At 36.3% G+C, this 16,831-nt stretch overlaps 1 protein-coding gene across 2 annotated transcripts in view; it reads left to right on the top strand.

Annotated features, from left to right (window-relative positions):
* RpL17 (ribosomal protein L17) overlaps window positions 1-16,831 on the top strand; it is a 52,973-nt gene that overhangs the window by 10,796 nt on the left and 25,346 nt on the right. For both annotated transcript variants that reach the window (XM_090406429.1, XM_090406430.1), the window contains exons 2-3: window positions 1,988-2,039; window positions 6,455-6,495. In XM_090406429.1, coding sequence (XP_090262555.1) covers window positions 2,000-2,039; window positions 6,455-6,495 — 81 coding nt within the window. In that variant the 5' untranslated portion in view covers window positions 1,988-1,999. The remainder of the gene's footprint in view (window positions 1-1,987; window positions 2,040-6,454; window positions 6,496-16,831) is intronic.

Below are 16,831 nucleotides of genomic sequence, written 5' to 3'. Positions count from 1 at the left end.
TTTCCTCTTGATCCCAGGTCATACCATTCCTTTCTACACATGCTCTCACCTCCTCTTGGAGCATCCACCTTTCTCATGCTGTGTACCCCTTTCCACCCTGAGCCTCCCTGTTTTCCTGTTCCTCTTGCACACCCAGTCTCTCATTTTCTATACTCATACCACTCACTTCCTCATTCATAACCACCTCTTCAATCTCTCCTGTCTTACTCTCCTGCTCTTCCACATCACTTCCTGCTTGATCTGATTTATTCTCTCTCACTCTACTCACTTTTCTACCTTCCAGCAGCAGTCTCTTCAAGCGACTCACACCATAACCACTCAAATGCAGTCCATAGCTCATCTTGTCCCTCAAACTTATTCCACACATTAACAAACTGCACTCCCGTCTCCGCCTCATCTCCCCACAGTCATAACCTAGACAACACACTGACCACTCTTCCTGTCACTATTCTCTTTTATCCTTCTAAGCAATCTCCTGATATCCATTGTGACGCTCTCTTTATAATGTCAAATCATTCATACCAATTAAAACCATTAACTCCTTTGCTCACTCCCTCCTCTATCCAATGCCTCAATCACTCTACTCATTTTACCACCTGGAAAACATACCTTATGCATCTTATCATCCAGCACACCTTTAATAATGGAGTCACCATACAACGCCACTCGCTCATATTTCGTTAACTCTTTCGTGCCATCATGATTTGTTTTAATATTTTTACCCGAATTTTCTTAATTTCATTCTGCATCCATTTCATCTCTTTCCTCATTGAATCCAATTCAACTTCTGAATCTTGCATCACATTTTCTCTATCATTCAATCTTTTTAACTCTCGATCCCCTCTTCTGATTTTCACTCTCATTCATCCTTCTGTGCTTCCGTACTTTCGGTCCAACTTTCACTATCATTCATTCTTTCGATTTTTTCCACTTTCGATTCCTTCATCATGCCGTTTCCAGTTTCATTCGTTCTCTCAATTTCGTTTCCTTCCGCCACTCTCACATCACTTTCGTCCTTTTTAACATCCGTTACGGATTTTATGTTATTCATTTTCTTTTTTACTGATTTTTTAACATTCTTTCGCCTCTCTTTCACACCATCCTTCTCTTTCAAACGTGCACTCATTTTCCTTGCGAGATTCTCGCTACTAACACTTTCTGTCATCAATTTCATATTTGCATTCATCAATTCCTCGTTCAGGTCGCACTTTGCACACACCCTTCTTCCATCCGCCCTAAACATCCACAAATCATTTATGTAATCGAAATAATACATATAGCACACCTCACACTTAACGAAACGAGTAAAGTCTAAATTAAAATTATCAATCTGTTCGCATCAATACCGTTTAAATCCAATTCAACAAATGATATCAGTAGCATAATCATATTTAAAATGAAGAAGGAACTTGACATTGTTTATATTCAGTAATGTGTGAGCCTAGCTAATCAAAATTATGGTCGCTTAAACAGAATGGGAAAGGATAGATTGGTTAAACCGGTGTTTGATGCCAAGATGACAGGAAAAGACCTTGAGGAAGAACAAGATCTTGGTGGATTGATGTTGTCATTAGTGATCTAAAAGAGAGAAAATATAACTGATAGTGTTGGCAAAAGAGTGACTCATTTGGAAGAAAGTTGTTGACTGGACATTAGCAATAATGTAAACTTAATCGTTCAGTACTGTCATAGTATCCTGTACATCCCTTGAAAGTACACATCAGGAATTTGATGGTGAATTAATGAATCAATAGCAATTGTTAAATCGTGTTGCCGTTGTTGCAGCAATACTGATGATGGTTCCACCTTTGTTTTTTCTTATCCTGTCATCTGATTATTCCACTTTTCCAATCTAGTGATGTGATATTTAACTCATATATTATAACATGTAATTAAAAAAAAATAAAAATTTGAATCATTCTGAAGAGTTGTTAAATAAGAAATTTTTTGATAGTGAAGCTGACATTTTTTTTCTTTCCATCCACAGTATTCATTGAAGATGGCACGTTATTCGATGGAACCAGAAAATGCCACAAAATGTAAGTATTTATTAGGTATAAGCTTATGGTTGATTATCACCTCAGAGTACTGCACTACATTTATAGCTTTTATTGGTTCTTATACTTGAGATCAAAGAAATAAACATGTTCAGCTTATACTTTAAATGCAAAAGTGTCAAGTAAATGTATATTTAGCTTTGCAGACTTGCAGCCACAGGAGCTTTCAACCCTAGGTGCAAAGTTATAATATTGAACTAATAGATGCAAACTCTGAATCATCTTTTATTAGATCATTTTTAATCTTTTATTGATAGATACTGCGGACTAGAACTAGTAATGCACAAAAGTGATGTGCGGTAGTGGAGCATTCAAAATAAACTAATAAAAGCAGTCATGTGATTCTTCAACCATAATACCAGTCAGTCATATTATGTGTTCACATCTTTAGAGTTTCAAGCATGTGCCAAGATGTATAACTGCTATTATAATTTTTCTGGATGCTTTCACTTAAAGCAGGAAATATTTAGCAAAGATCCTAAATGAAACCTGAAATATATTCACCTTGGTATTGCTTCACACCATGTGACTCTCAGTGAAAACTGCAACATTCTCTATCAGATTACACTGTTTTACCTTTCTTCTCTTCCCTCATTATTAAAAATTAAATATCCTGTTGCTGAGTATATCCATGATATAAATTGTGTAATATCATTCATGTCAAATTATAATATTAATGATGTCTAATTTAATGAATTATTAAGCTGGTTTTCTGTGCACTATAGTTCTGTTACAGCATTACATGGTTTAGAACAAGTGCACTGAAATAATTCCCTGCAGGCACTGTTATCCTTAAGAAGAGCTGTAACCAGCCAGGTTTCTATGTACTTATATTATATTAACCCACACATGAGAGATTGCAAAAAAGAACATCTGCATAATGTATGGGCAACTTAAATAATCTGATTTTTAAGAGCTATGTTGTCCTTGGAGAGCACAATATGAGAATAGAAGCTGGATTGCATATACCTTTCTCTTCCTCTCCTTCCCTCCTCCCTCTCTGGTCCAGAAAGTATAGAAGGAATGAGGATGACAAGAAGGTAGTTCAGTACATTTGAAGCTGGTCTGTAAACAGCTACTTGTGTTTTTACAAGATTGAAGAAATGATGGAAAATAGTTTGACAGAACATGGTCTATTAAAATACCAGTAGCAAAAACATAAGACACAATGTCTACTAGGATTGGATTGAGGCTGTGTGAGTTAGGCATTGCTGATTAGCCAAGTTGCCTTCTTCTGGATAACATAATATTCCACCTGAAAAAGAGAAAGGCATTCACTATGGCCAGTTGGCATCCTTGTAATCTACTTGCAAAAGCTGGAAGGCAAGCCATAAGATGTTGGTTTGAGCAGTTCTCTGTGCCATCTTGAACAGATTTTTGGAAATCTCAGCAATAAACCTTGTATGAGTTCTATAGTTCTACTTTATCATTATACATATCCTAATTAATCATTTGCTCTCATTTTGTGAGCACATTTTTTGTGCTTTTAATAATCTGAGTCCTGTACATTCAAATTTTCTGTTTCCTCCTGTATTTTGTTTTTAAATTTCTACAGAGGATTGACATTTATAATCATATAAATTGTATGTATATTTGACACATGGATGATTGTATTTATTGACTGTATATAGTTTTTTCATTAATTGCTTTCTTGTATATAAGATGTTATTTCTTGAACTATTACTTATTGCCTTATATATTGCTCAAATCTTTGCAGTGGTGCAAATTGACCATGGCAGCCCTTGTGCTAGTAAACCTCCTGATGAAAGATGCATAATAGTGATTAAGTGATCTGTCATGAAATGTAGTGAAATACATATTAGCAGTCTTATTAATTGATCATCTAGGTAGTGGAGTAATTGATCACTGATAACCTTTATTTTGAGAGCTCTGAGGTGATGGTGATGGGTTGATAGTTTAATGATGTTTTTTTATGTACTGGGTACTTTTCCATGCTGTTGGGTAAATGCCAAATGGGTAGAAAATATTGCCAAGGTGATATAGGATAAGTTGATTCATGAACATGGGAGAGGTGGTACTATCAGAACCCAGAAGACTTTTTTTTTTTCTGATTTATCATTATTCTTTATTCAAACACTGATTTATTATTCTTCTCAATCTTCTCTACTAGTTGAAAAATAATTATTGCCAGTGTTATCTTTTGGTGATGAATAATAAATCAGAAACAAAGGGAAAAAAAAGTTCTGGGTTAGCTTGAATTTGGATAGCAGGAAAGACTTGCAAAAGAATGAAAATTTTGAGCTATACAATTAAAAAGAAGAGATTCTAGTATTAGCATTCTCTAGCATAGGATGTTATCTTACAAATGCACAAGTACCACCTTTGTGATGAATGGAATCATGCAAAGTGTGGTTCAGATGATTGGGATGGATAGTGATGATAGTGGCTGCCAGTTGAGATTCAGTTATGAATAGTAGATTGGGTCTGGTAAATGGTATTTATGTTTAGTAAAAATAAAATTAGTGCCTCCATTGTGGGAAGGAGAACTGAACAATGTTTTTCTCATAGAAAGCATTATTTCTAGGCCTCATCAGTGATCCCTGCATGCCATTATTTTGAGCAGTCAAGATCTGGCTGGATAAGTGGCAGCAATATAGGGAAGCTTTGGTTTGGGTCCCCTTGCCCTTGTAGAATGTTTTCCATACTGCATATTAAGAGGAAAGTGGTGGTGGAAAAAAAAAGTATTGCCTATTCTGGAGACAGACTAAATGCCACTTTAAGTTCCAGTAAGCTAGGTGGTAGTGAAATACATAATCAAGCAGTGAAACTCATGAACTGTTTTTTACCAAAATGCACATCTTCAGACAAGATTTCTCTTTTTTGAGCTGACTCACCTCTTACTTTTCTCTGGCACAATCCAAATCTGCAATCTCTTCAGTATCCAGGCAAAAGCTTGGTCTTTTCTGTCCAAGAAACTACTTTTTCATCTTCTGTGTAGAATCTGAGAACGTTTCAGCTGAAGGTTAGTTCATGATACAGAAAGATTTTATTTTTATCATTATTCCTTCTAAACAAGCTGAAGAACACATGCATTTAACAGAACTGTCAGTAATTAAATTAACCACTTTAGCATATATTAGGTTAACAAAAGGTTAGCATTTAGCTATAACAGATCATTAGTCTTTATATATTAGGGAAAGAATACTGTTTTTCAGTCCTGTCATCAGATGATCAGCTGTAGTATGTTCCCACTAACCAGCAAGGTTTTGTAATGTGCAAATTCTTTAGATTTGTATATTTCATTAATACTACTGAAAAGTTCCCAAACTCTACTTAGCTCTTGACAGACATCAAGACCTATCACAAAATGAAGTTGTTTGTCATCACCACTGAATTAAACTATATAATAAATGAAATTTGCAGAGTGCATGTGTGTGTGTGTGTGTGTGGTGGTGGGGGGGGGGGGTTAGCATGTTTAGTCCATTGCCTGGCGTTTGGTTCTTCAGAGTTTTTTAATTTTATTTTCACTCCCATCAAAAGCTGTTACTATTTTTTTTATATATATATTTTTTTCAACATGCTCTTCCAAGTTTGAGTGCTGCACTGAACCAAAGCATGTGCCTGTGTTGTAATGGTGACATCTTGTGATGGTATCACGTTGAAAGTCACTGACTTCACTATATTCTATTTTACTGTTAATATTTGTCTATGAAGATTGCAAGACCAATGTGCTTCCTTTCATACCTGTATAAGCCATGGTTATGATGTATATAACCACATCTGCTACTACAAGGTGCAGCCAGATATTATTGATTAGATAGTGTGTTAGAACATAAATCACTGTTGCCTACAAAAATATGGTATTCTAGCCTAGTTTAGTGAGTTGGGAGTGCTACTCTCCAGATTGTGAATGTTTGGTAAATGAACCTTGCTGCTATTTGTGCCACCCAGCCTGTTGGATGCCTGAAATGACATGAAAAAGTGTCTCAGGAACAGGTCACCAGTATTGTATAATAGGCTTTATAAGCCTATTATATAATACTAATGAGTAGGCCTTTAGTGGGTTGGATACATTAAAAAAAATGCAACTCTAAATGTGGACTCTTTAATGAAAACTTCTATATTCCATATTGTAAAATTGCCTAAATTAGTCCATGCATATATCTCATTCAGATGGATTGCTAAGAGCCTAATCCAAAATTAACTGAAATTGTGCCACTGTATTTTATTAAAGATCCTGAATACCAAATTTCATTGCAGTTTATCCAACCAGTATAAATCTATAAAATATGTTGCTGTGAAATAGTAATGTTGATAATATTTAGACTGATTGTCCATAGGAATGAAAACTTTGTATTATTATATTATTATTTCAATAATAAGTATTTAATTCTTGATGAATAAATTAACCTTTTTTTTATATATATATATTTAAGCATGCAAGGCTCGTGGTTCTAATCTCCGTGTTCATTTTAAGGTAAGTGAAATTTAAAACTTCAGAATTTAGTTTTGTGCATAGCAAAATTCGGTTTAGCATTCTGAATGCATCGCTGATATGCTGCTGAGTAGAAAAGTTGTATATGCAATCCCTGAAATATCAGTATAATTTTAATAATAATATTGCATTGCATTATAATATAATAAAGTCCCTTAAAGTGTTGATATTTACCACCCAGCAGTTAGAAATAATCTATTTTTCTCTGGTTAGTTTGTCCACAAAAAAAAAAAAAAATTTAAGAGTTTATTTTCTCATATTAAAAAAACCTCGTGGTTAATTTTCCTGAAAGTTGAAAATTTTGCCATATCTGCTGCAATCCACATTAGCTGAAAAGTTCCAGAATGAAGAACCACCTTACTATAAATATTGAATGCCTTTTGTATGCAATTATTAGTTTTGTTTTGATAAAATGTGTGGAAGATCCACTGAAAAGATTGGCAGCATAAGTTTTATAATATATAGTGTTCGACCTGGCATGTCATGTAGTTTATGTATAAAATTTCTGCATCATTAATTACATCCCAAGTGATAACTACAAGAGAAGCAGTCCAGACATGCTTATCTCTAGTTGATTGACTTGCAGTTAAGCAAATTTTGTCATGGTTCCAGCTGGATATTTTTTTATAAAAAGGAAAATTTTCTTTATTGTATTAAGCAGATCTATTACACTTAATGGGATTCCTGCTAAACCGGGTATTGTTGTTTTAAAAGGTATGATTAGTGTGCATTTTTTGTATATGTTTCAGTTCTAATTTACTTAGTTTCTAATGGCTTATTCCCACTTTTGTTCCTCCAAATTTTGCATCTAATGAAGATGTATACCAGAATTGCTAGTATGATGTCATAGCACTTTTTTCCCCCTGAAAATTGATCTTACATAGAGATAATTTCATTAATAATGTGTAATATGTTCTGGTTTGAATAAAAAGAGGAGCTCTTAAAATTCCAGTATAGCCTTGTGAAAAATAAATTCTGTACAGCATAACTACTTTGTCAGACAATTTGAGGAAGCAGCTTCAGAAATGCTGCACACCTATTGGTGGAATAAAAAGCAATGTACCATGCCACATTATTTGGCCAACAATCATCACATAACTTGCACACACAGAATATAATACATATCCTCTTATTAAAAGCAATAATTTCTGATAAGTATATATGTTATCATTCATCCATTGTTAAACCTTTTTCATCTGTTGATTTCTGTCATTTAACTTATGTTAACAAAAATGTACAAAACTGGTAAAGAATTGTAAAACTTTCCTACAATTCTTTACCAGTTTTATGTAGTTCTTATACCAGAAAACTTAGGAATTTCAAGAAGTTTTTAAATTTATTTTGAACACCTTCACACTGTAAGCTACGTTATTTCTATATTCTGTTGGGTTTCCAACAACAACTAGCTATTCTTTCTTTTTGTATATTTCCTCTCTAATAGTTAATTATTATTATACAAACATCTCCATGGAGCCGAAGACTCTTGCAGGCGACCTAATCTATCCCCACAATCTATCATACCTCTCCTTGAACTCATTAACAGACAGAGCACTTACAACTTACTCTGGCAACCCATAAAACTCATTCACCACTCTCCAAGCAAAAAATCTAGTCCTTACATCCCTACTAACCACATCTTTATTCAACTTCCAGGGATGACAGCTTGTTCTGGTCCCTCTAACTAAGTACTGAAACATTTCCTCTGCATATCATAAAAAACTTTAAGTAACTTAAATGTTTCTATCATATCCCCTTCTTTTCTCCTATCAACAAACTTCTGCAATCCACACACCTTCAGTCTATCCTCATACGGAACATTCCACAGGCCACTGAATCCTCTCCATCCGCCACTTCCTCATCTCCAAGAAACTCAGGAGACCAGACTTGCACACAACTTCCTAATCTCTGATTGTGAATATGGTCTTCAATAACCAAGTAATCTTATGGACTATCTTAGCAGTATGTCCTCTAAACTTGAAATCTGTCTACCACCATTCCTAAATCTCTAGATTCCTCTATGGAGTACAGAGCCATGAATGTGATACCTAGCTTGTAATCTATTTATCCCAAATGCATAACTTTACATTTCCCAACATTAAACTGACACCCAACTTAATTATTTATTACTCTACCTAATTTGGCAAGAATATCATCATCATCATCATCAAATTCCTGCCATGTACCCTCAAGGGGTGTACAGGATATGACAGTACTACATGAAAAAATTACATCATTACTAACTTCCTATCTACAATTTTCCTCCAAATCAGTCTGTTACTTGTCAAGACTCCAACATTATCAGATCTTATATTTCTATCGTCTAAGGCACTTTGTACCGTATCAATCCACCTATATCTTGGTCTTCCTCTGGGTCGTTTTCCTACCAACCTGGCAGAGAACACTTGTTTTGCTAATCTTTCCTCTCCCATTCTATTTAAGTGACCATACCATCTGAGATTAGCTCTGCTAACGCATTCCTGGATGCTGACAATGTCAAGTTCTTTCCTAATATCCTCATTTTTAATATGATATTGCCATTGATGCCTCTGTTCACGCCTCTAATCTTTCTCAGGACTCTCATATCTGTGGTCTCTAGTCTTTGGTCAAGTGTTTTACTTCTGACCCAGCTCTCAGATCCATAAGTTAAAATTGGTTTGAACACAGTCTTGTATACAGCTAATTTAGTGTTCCGACTAATTTCTTTCTTATTCCATATGAATTTATTCAATTGACTTCCCACGATACCAGCTTTGCTGATTCTGTTGTCTATTTCTATATTTAGTTTACCATCTTCAGTAAAAATTGTGCCTAAGTAGCTGAAATGTTTTACTTGTTCCACAGGTTCTCCATTCACAACACAGTTGACATTTTCAATGATTCTGCCTATTTTCATTGTCTTTGTCTTTTTATTGCTGACCTTCATACCATATCTATTACAACAGCTATTCAATTTAGTCAGAGAATCTTGCAGACTTGTAGCGGATTTATTTAGAAGTATAACATCATCCGCATAAAGCAAAGAGCTGACATTAACATCTCCAATTTTGATATCAGGTTTAATACCACATTCCTTCATAATGTGATCCATATAGATAATGAATAACAGAGGGGATAATGTACATCCTTGTCTCACACCAGATTTAACATTAAACCATCTTCCTGTACTTCCTTCAATTCTAACTGCTGACTCACAACTCAAATAAAGACTAAGTATTGCTTGATATGATGCCCCATTGACACCATATAACTGCAGCGTATTGAATAGCTTCTCTCTTGGCACCTTGTCATATGCCTTTTCCAAATCGACAAAACTTAAATACAGATCTTTGTTATATTCCCATGCTTTCTCGACTATTTGTCGTAAAGTGAAGATCTGATCCTGACAGCCTCTATTTGGCCTGAATCCAGCTTGTTCTTCACCAAGCTTTTCTTCCACAATTCTTCTCAACCGTTTCTCAAGTATACTTGCATAGATCTTGCCAGGAACACTCAGTAGGGAAATACCTCTGTAATTCTCACATTCAGTTTTATTTCCCTTTTTATATATGGGTACTATGAGAGCTCTACTCCAATCATCGGGAATTCGTCCCTCTGTCCAGGCTTTCTGAACTATGCAGTGCAGCCACTGTAAGACTCTTATACCACCATACTTCAGCATTTCTGGTCGAATATCATCTACTCCTGCTGCCTTTCCACATTTCAAGCCTTTGATGGCTTTTTCTACTTCAAGTATGGATATGTATTCCTGACTGCATGCCTGGTCAGTGTTTTTTATCACTGTGCTGTCATCACTGCTTGTTTCATTTAGCAGTTTTTCAAAGTAATTACTCCATACTTCAAGGATATCTTTTTCTCCTGTTTTCATTTCACCTTTATCATCTCTAATTCCTTTTACAGCACTCTTTCCTCCATTCCTATGCTTCTTCAACAACCTCCAGAATATTTTGCCACCTTCTTGATATTTATTTTCTATATTCTTGCTAAAGTCCTCCCATGACTTTTGTTTAGCTAGTTTTACACACTGTTTAGCTTTCTTACATTTGTCTCTGTATTCTGTACGAGTAAAAGCTGACTTATTTGCCAGGAACTTTTGATATGCTTTCTTCTTTTCCTTCACTGCCTCTTTAACTTCCTGTGTCCACCAGGGAGTTCTGATTTTTTTTATCTTTGCGCACAACCTCACCACATGCCTCTCTGGCAGAATCAATCAATGTTTCCTTCATAGTTTGCCACTGAATCTCCAAGGATTGATTCCTGTTCTCAAACTCTTTCATTTTCTTTTCAATAATATTTCTGTATTTTAGTCTACAGTTTACATCTGAGAGCTGCTCAACTTTTATTCGCTTTAAAACTTTCTTACATGTTATTCTTTTCGATATGAAATTCAATTTTATCCTGCTCAAGACTAAATAGTGATCACTTCCAATTTCAAATCCTCTGTACACTCTGGTGTCCTGCACCAGGGAGAAAACATCACTATCAACAATAACATAGTCAACGAGACTTTTCTTATTCCTAGCCTCTTCTCTCCATGTGAATTTGTGCACATTTTTATGTTGGAACATGGTGTTAGTAATAACCAGTCCATGTCCTGAGCAGAAATCCAACAGATATTTGCCATTATTATTAGCTTTGCTCTTTTCTCCAAATTTTCCCAAAATATTTTTGTATGTCTCACAATCATTTCCTACTCTACTATTTAGATCCCCAACAAGGATCAACTTTTCGTTTTTCATTGTGTCAGTTGCTTTTTCTAAAGCCTCAAAAAATTCCTCTACCTTAGTAGAACCTTCTGTGGGACCATAGGCACAAATAAGTCTCATTGTCCAGTTCCCCATTCTCATATTTGCCCACATTACTCTACTTGAGACTGACTGCCATTCAAGAAGATTAGCCTCGTATTTTGTGTTGAATACTATGGCTACTCCTTCTTTTACTTGATTGTTATTGCCTGAATATAACATTTGGTATTTATTGCTCAGAAAGATCTCACCAGTTTTGGTCTTTTTTGTTTCAGTCACCCCTATTATGTCGATCTGGTACTTATCTAATTCCTCAGCTAGCTCCATTTCTTTGCCATTCAGGCTTCTTACGTTGATAGTAACGATCTTTAACTCTGGTGATGTTGAGTTGGGGTTTGTTTTCAGATTTGTTCCAGTAGCTGACTTTTCGCTGTTCGCCCTGGTTCCCTGGCGAAAACAACGGGGGCCTTGTTTAACCGGGCGACGCCCCAGCCGGCATGAAATTTTGTCATGTTGTACCATCATTTTTTATTTTGGTTTAACCAATAAGAATACAATTTGGTCGGCTAAATCCCAAATTGCCAGCCCATCCTCGTTCGTTCAGTATCAAAGTAGATACCCAACAGGGTGCACCACGAGAAGGTGAGGATTGGACATTAGGTCAGAAGCCCTGGTCGGTTCTCCGCATTCCTTTAAAGGCTATGTGGAGGTCTCCTCTCAGTTATACAGCTTTGACCCATAAGCACCCCTGGCAAGAATATAGAAAATAAATATCAAGAAGGTGGCAAAATATTCTGGAGGTTGTTGAAGAAGCTTAGGAATGGAGGAAATTGTGAAGAGTCTTACAGTGGCTGCACTGCATAGTTCAGAAAGCCTGGACAGAGGGACGAATTCCCGATGATTGGAGTAGAGCTCTCATAGTACCCATATATAAAAAGGGAAATAAAACTGAATGTGAGAATTACAGAGGTATTTCCCTACTGAGTATTCCTGGCAAGATCTATGCAAGTATACTTGAGAAACGGTTGAGAAGAATTGTGGAAGGAAAGCTTGGTGAAGAACAAGCTGGATTCAGGCCAAATAGAGGCTGTCAGGATCAGATCTTCACTTTACGACAAATAGTCGAGAAAGCATGGGAATATAACAAAGATCTGTATTTAAGTTTTGTCGATTTGGAAAAGGCATATGACAAGGTGCCAAGAGAGAAGCTATTCAATACGCTGCAGTTATATGGTGTCAATGGGGCATTATATCAAGCAATACTTAGTCTTTATTTGAGTTGTGAGTCAGCAGTTAGAATTGAAGGAAGTACAGGAAGATGGTTTAATGTTAAATCTGGTGTGAGACAAGGATGTACATTATCCCCTCTGTTATTCATCATCTATATGGATTACATTATGAAGGAATGTGGTATTAAACCTGATATCAAAATTGGAGATGTTAATGTCAGCTCTTTGCTTTATGCGGATGATGTTATACTTCTAAATAAATCCGCTACAAGTCTGCATGATTCTCTGACTAAATTGAATAGCTGTTGTAATAGATATGGTATGAAGGTCAGCAATAAAAAGACAAAGGCAATGAAAATAGGCAGAATCATTGAAAATGTCAACTGTGTTGTGAATGGAGAACCTGTGGAACAAGTAAAACATTTCAGCTACTTAGGCACAATTTTTACTGAAGATGGTAAACTAAATATAGAAATAGACAACAGAATCAGCAAAGCTGGTATCGTGGGAAGTCAATTGAATAACTTCATATGGAATAAGAAAGAAATTAGTCAGAACACTAAATTAGCTGTATACAAGACTGTGTTCAAACCAATTTTAACTTATGGATCTGAGAGCTGGTTCAGAAGTAAAACACTTGACCAAAGACTAGAGACCGCAGATATGAGAGTCCTGAGAAAGATTAGAGGCGTGAACAGATGGCATCAATGGCAATATCATATTAAAAATGAGGATATTAGGAAAGAACTTGACATTGTCAGCATCCAGGAATGCGTTAGCAGAGCTAATCTCAGATGGTATGGTCACTTAAATAGAATGGGAGAAGAAAGATTAGCAAAACAAGTGTTCTCTGCCAGGTTGGCAGGAAAACGACCCAGAGGAAGGCCAAGATATAGGTGGATTGATAAGGTACAAAGTGCCTTAGACGATAGAAATATAAGATCTGATAATGTTGGAGTCTTGACAAGTAACAGACTGATTTGGAGGAAAATTGTAGATAGGAAGTTAGTAATGATGTAATTTTTTCATGTAGTACTGTCATATCCTGTACACCCCTTGAGGGTACATGGCAGGAATTTGATGATGATGATGATGATGACCTAATTTTGCATCATCATCTAACAACTGAATATTTCCTTTCAGGTTATTTCCTATATCATTTATATGTATAAATTTAACAGCAATAGTCCCAGCACTGAACCTTGAGGCACACCACTAGTCACCTGTTTTTGCCTTGATTCTGTCCCTCCATATATCACTTTTTGATATCTGTGCAGCAGCCACCCTTTTATTCACTTAACCGGGTCATATCCATCCCCATTTGATCTCATTTGTGTAACAGAGTTCCATATGGTATTCTGTCAAAATCATCATGTAGCAATTTCCTTTATCCAACTTTGCTGTTTCTGTTTATAAAAAGATAGTAAATTATTAAGGCATGATCAACTCTAGTATTATATTTTTATCTATCCATTCTAGAATTCTCTTTTTCACAAATTTTTCCAGTACTTTTACCACCAAACTTGAGATACTAATTGGTCTATAATTTGATACTGCAGCCTTAGAGCAATATTTACACCCTCTGTCCAAAAAGTAACACGAACTTTTCGCAAATAGAAGAAACCAGTGGCGCCACCTGTTGTATCTTTTTGTTGTTGAAAGTGGCAACCTTCATTAGTCTTGTGTCAACTATTTATGACATATGTTTCATTAGAAGCCGAGTTATAGTGCCAAGAGTGACAGCGTGTTTTGACAAACGGTCGGAAAATGAGTTTGAAACTCATTTTCCAAGAGCTGCGATTGACTTTTGTGTTAAACTTGGTAAAAGTTTTACCGAAACGCATCAAGTGCTTCAAAAATCATACGGTGATGAATGCTTATCCTGTACTCAAGCTTACCAGTGGTTTAAGCGATTTCAAAGTGGTTGTGAGATGCTTGAGGACGATAAAAAGTCGGGCTGTCCAAGAACTGGACTGAGCGAAGTTAACATTCAAAAAGTGCATTAACATCCAAAAAGATTTCATCAAAGAAAACCCAAAGTCATCAGTGAGATTGATTGAAGATGATTTGGCGTTTCCAAAATCAACTGTGCACAACATTTTGACCGAGAGTTTGGGCCTTTGTAAATTGAATTCGCAATTTGTTCCCCACGACGACCAAAAAATGTATTGAATTGAACGCTGCAAGGACCTCATTAAAACTGCTCATAAAGAATCAAACTTCCTTGAAAATATCGTTACTGGTGATGAAACGTGTTTTGAGTATAAGCCCGTAACAGAGTGCTGAGTGGAGACCGCCAGAAGAGGGGGCATCCGAAAAAAAGTCGCTTGGAGAAGTCAAAAGTAAAGACAATGCTGATTTGTTTCTACGATTCCAATGGCATTATCCACAAAGAATTTGTTCTGCCTGGCCAAATGGTCAATGGAGAGTTTTATCTTGAAGTTTTGAAGTGATTGCTAGCAAGAATTCGTCACATATGGCATGAATATCGTGATGCAGGCAGCTGGTCACTTTTGCACGATAATGCACCATCTAATCGTTCGAACATTGGGAGACGGTTTTTGCTCAAAAACTAAGTTTGTGTGTTGGATCACTCGCTGTATTCACCTGATTTAGCACTCTGTGACTTCTTTCTCTTCCCCCGACTTCATTTCCCAATGAAAGGAAAGCGATACCACGACCCTCGACAGTATCCCAAAAACCGATATAAAAAAAAAAACTCATTTAACGAATTAATTGACCGTGCCAAATGCTATATCGAACCTGAGGGAGAGTATATTGATTGAAATAAATGATTTGAATGATTATAAGTGGTCTGTTTATTTTCTATCAAAAGTTTGGTTTCTTTTTGGACAAAGAGTGTAATATTGCTTCCTTCTGGAACTCTTACCAGAAGCATTGCCAGTTCCCTTGCACATGCTTGCAAAATTCAAGCTGATATCCCATCTAATACCACAGCGGTACTTATATTGAGTTTCTGCAATATCCTAAGAACCTCCAATTCATCCACTTCTGTTCCCACATAAGTTATTCCAGTAACCTCACATGGATGATATACCCTTGCAAAGTGGTCACTAATTCGCTCAGTTATTTTATCTGCTTCTGTCACCATCAGCACACATTAAGGTTAATCTTCCATAGTCATTTTTATCTTGCTTGCCATATAACGAAAGAACTCTTTGGGATTTCCTTTGGCCTGCTCAGCTATGCTCTTCTCGTAATCTGATTTTGCATTCCTTACCATGCTGGTCACCTTTCTTTCCTGAGCATTGTACTGTTCATGAGTTTGCTGGTCACTGTTCTCTTTATACCCTTCACAGCATTTTCTTCTTCTGCAGCTCATGCTTAATGATATTACTCATCCATCTTACTCCTACCTGATTAACCCTCCTTAGGTATACAATTTAATATGCTTCCTCTTCTAGATGACCTTAATTATCTCCCATGCACTACTAACATCCTTGCCTGCAGTGTTTTATGCTATGGCACAGATTTAAGCTTTTTCCTAAACTTGTCATAATCACCTACCTTATCCTTGTTGTTGTTCCATGTATACCCCTTTTTGATAGAATATTCCTCATGATGTACAATCTCCCAAGTCAAGACCACATGGTCACTTAGACCAGTCAGAGGCAATGTGGTCACATTGTTTATATGTAGCTCTTCTGATTCTGTGACCAAGTCTAATACTATCACATCCCTAGTCCCCCTCTATCACAGGTTGCACTAACTAGTACCAAAAACTTCTCCCTCTTCTTCCTGATACTTCTGGCATTAGTATATAGAAACTGCAGCATTCCTTTCGGCTCCCACCACCCTTATTTCCTGAATTGACTACCATATTCAATATTTTTGCTTGAGAGACTAGATTCCGCATTTGATCATTCTCAGACTCGCTATCCTCATTGATGCCTTCGTACAAACTTACCTGCTTCCACCCTAATTCTTAAGTTTTGAAAAATATTGAGTAGGATAGTCAATTCAGGAAATGAAGGTGGGTGGGGGCCAAAAGGGATGCTGCAGTTTCTATATACTAATGCCAGAAGTATCGGGAACAAGTCTCCTACAATGCTATGAAGAAGTAAACTGAGGAGGAGGGCATTGATAGCCAATGAATCTATATGTAGAATGTGCAGAAGGAATGATGTAGAATTTGTGGATCTGTGGTCTCTGTTTGATGGAAAGGCTTTATACAATGGACTGCATCTGAATGTTTTGGTGTTAGATATCTGGAGAGAGCTTTGTTCACCGAGTGCTGATGTGCAAATTCAGGGAAACTTAAGCAATTAGGGTGGAAGCAGGTGAGTTTGTGTGAAGGCACCCATAAAGCGAGTGAGTGTGAAAATG

Source organism: Typopeltis vanoorti, chromosome 16 (genome assembly GCF_054136105.1).
Source record: "Typopeltis vanoorti isolate ZY-2024b chromosome 16, IOZ_Tvanoo_1.0, whole genome shotgun sequence".
Lineage (NCBI taxonomy): Eukaryota > Metazoa > Arthropoda > Arachnida > Uropygi > Thelyphonidae > Typopeltis > Typopeltis vanoorti.
This window is presented reverse-complemented; position numbering and strand designations above follow the sequence as displayed.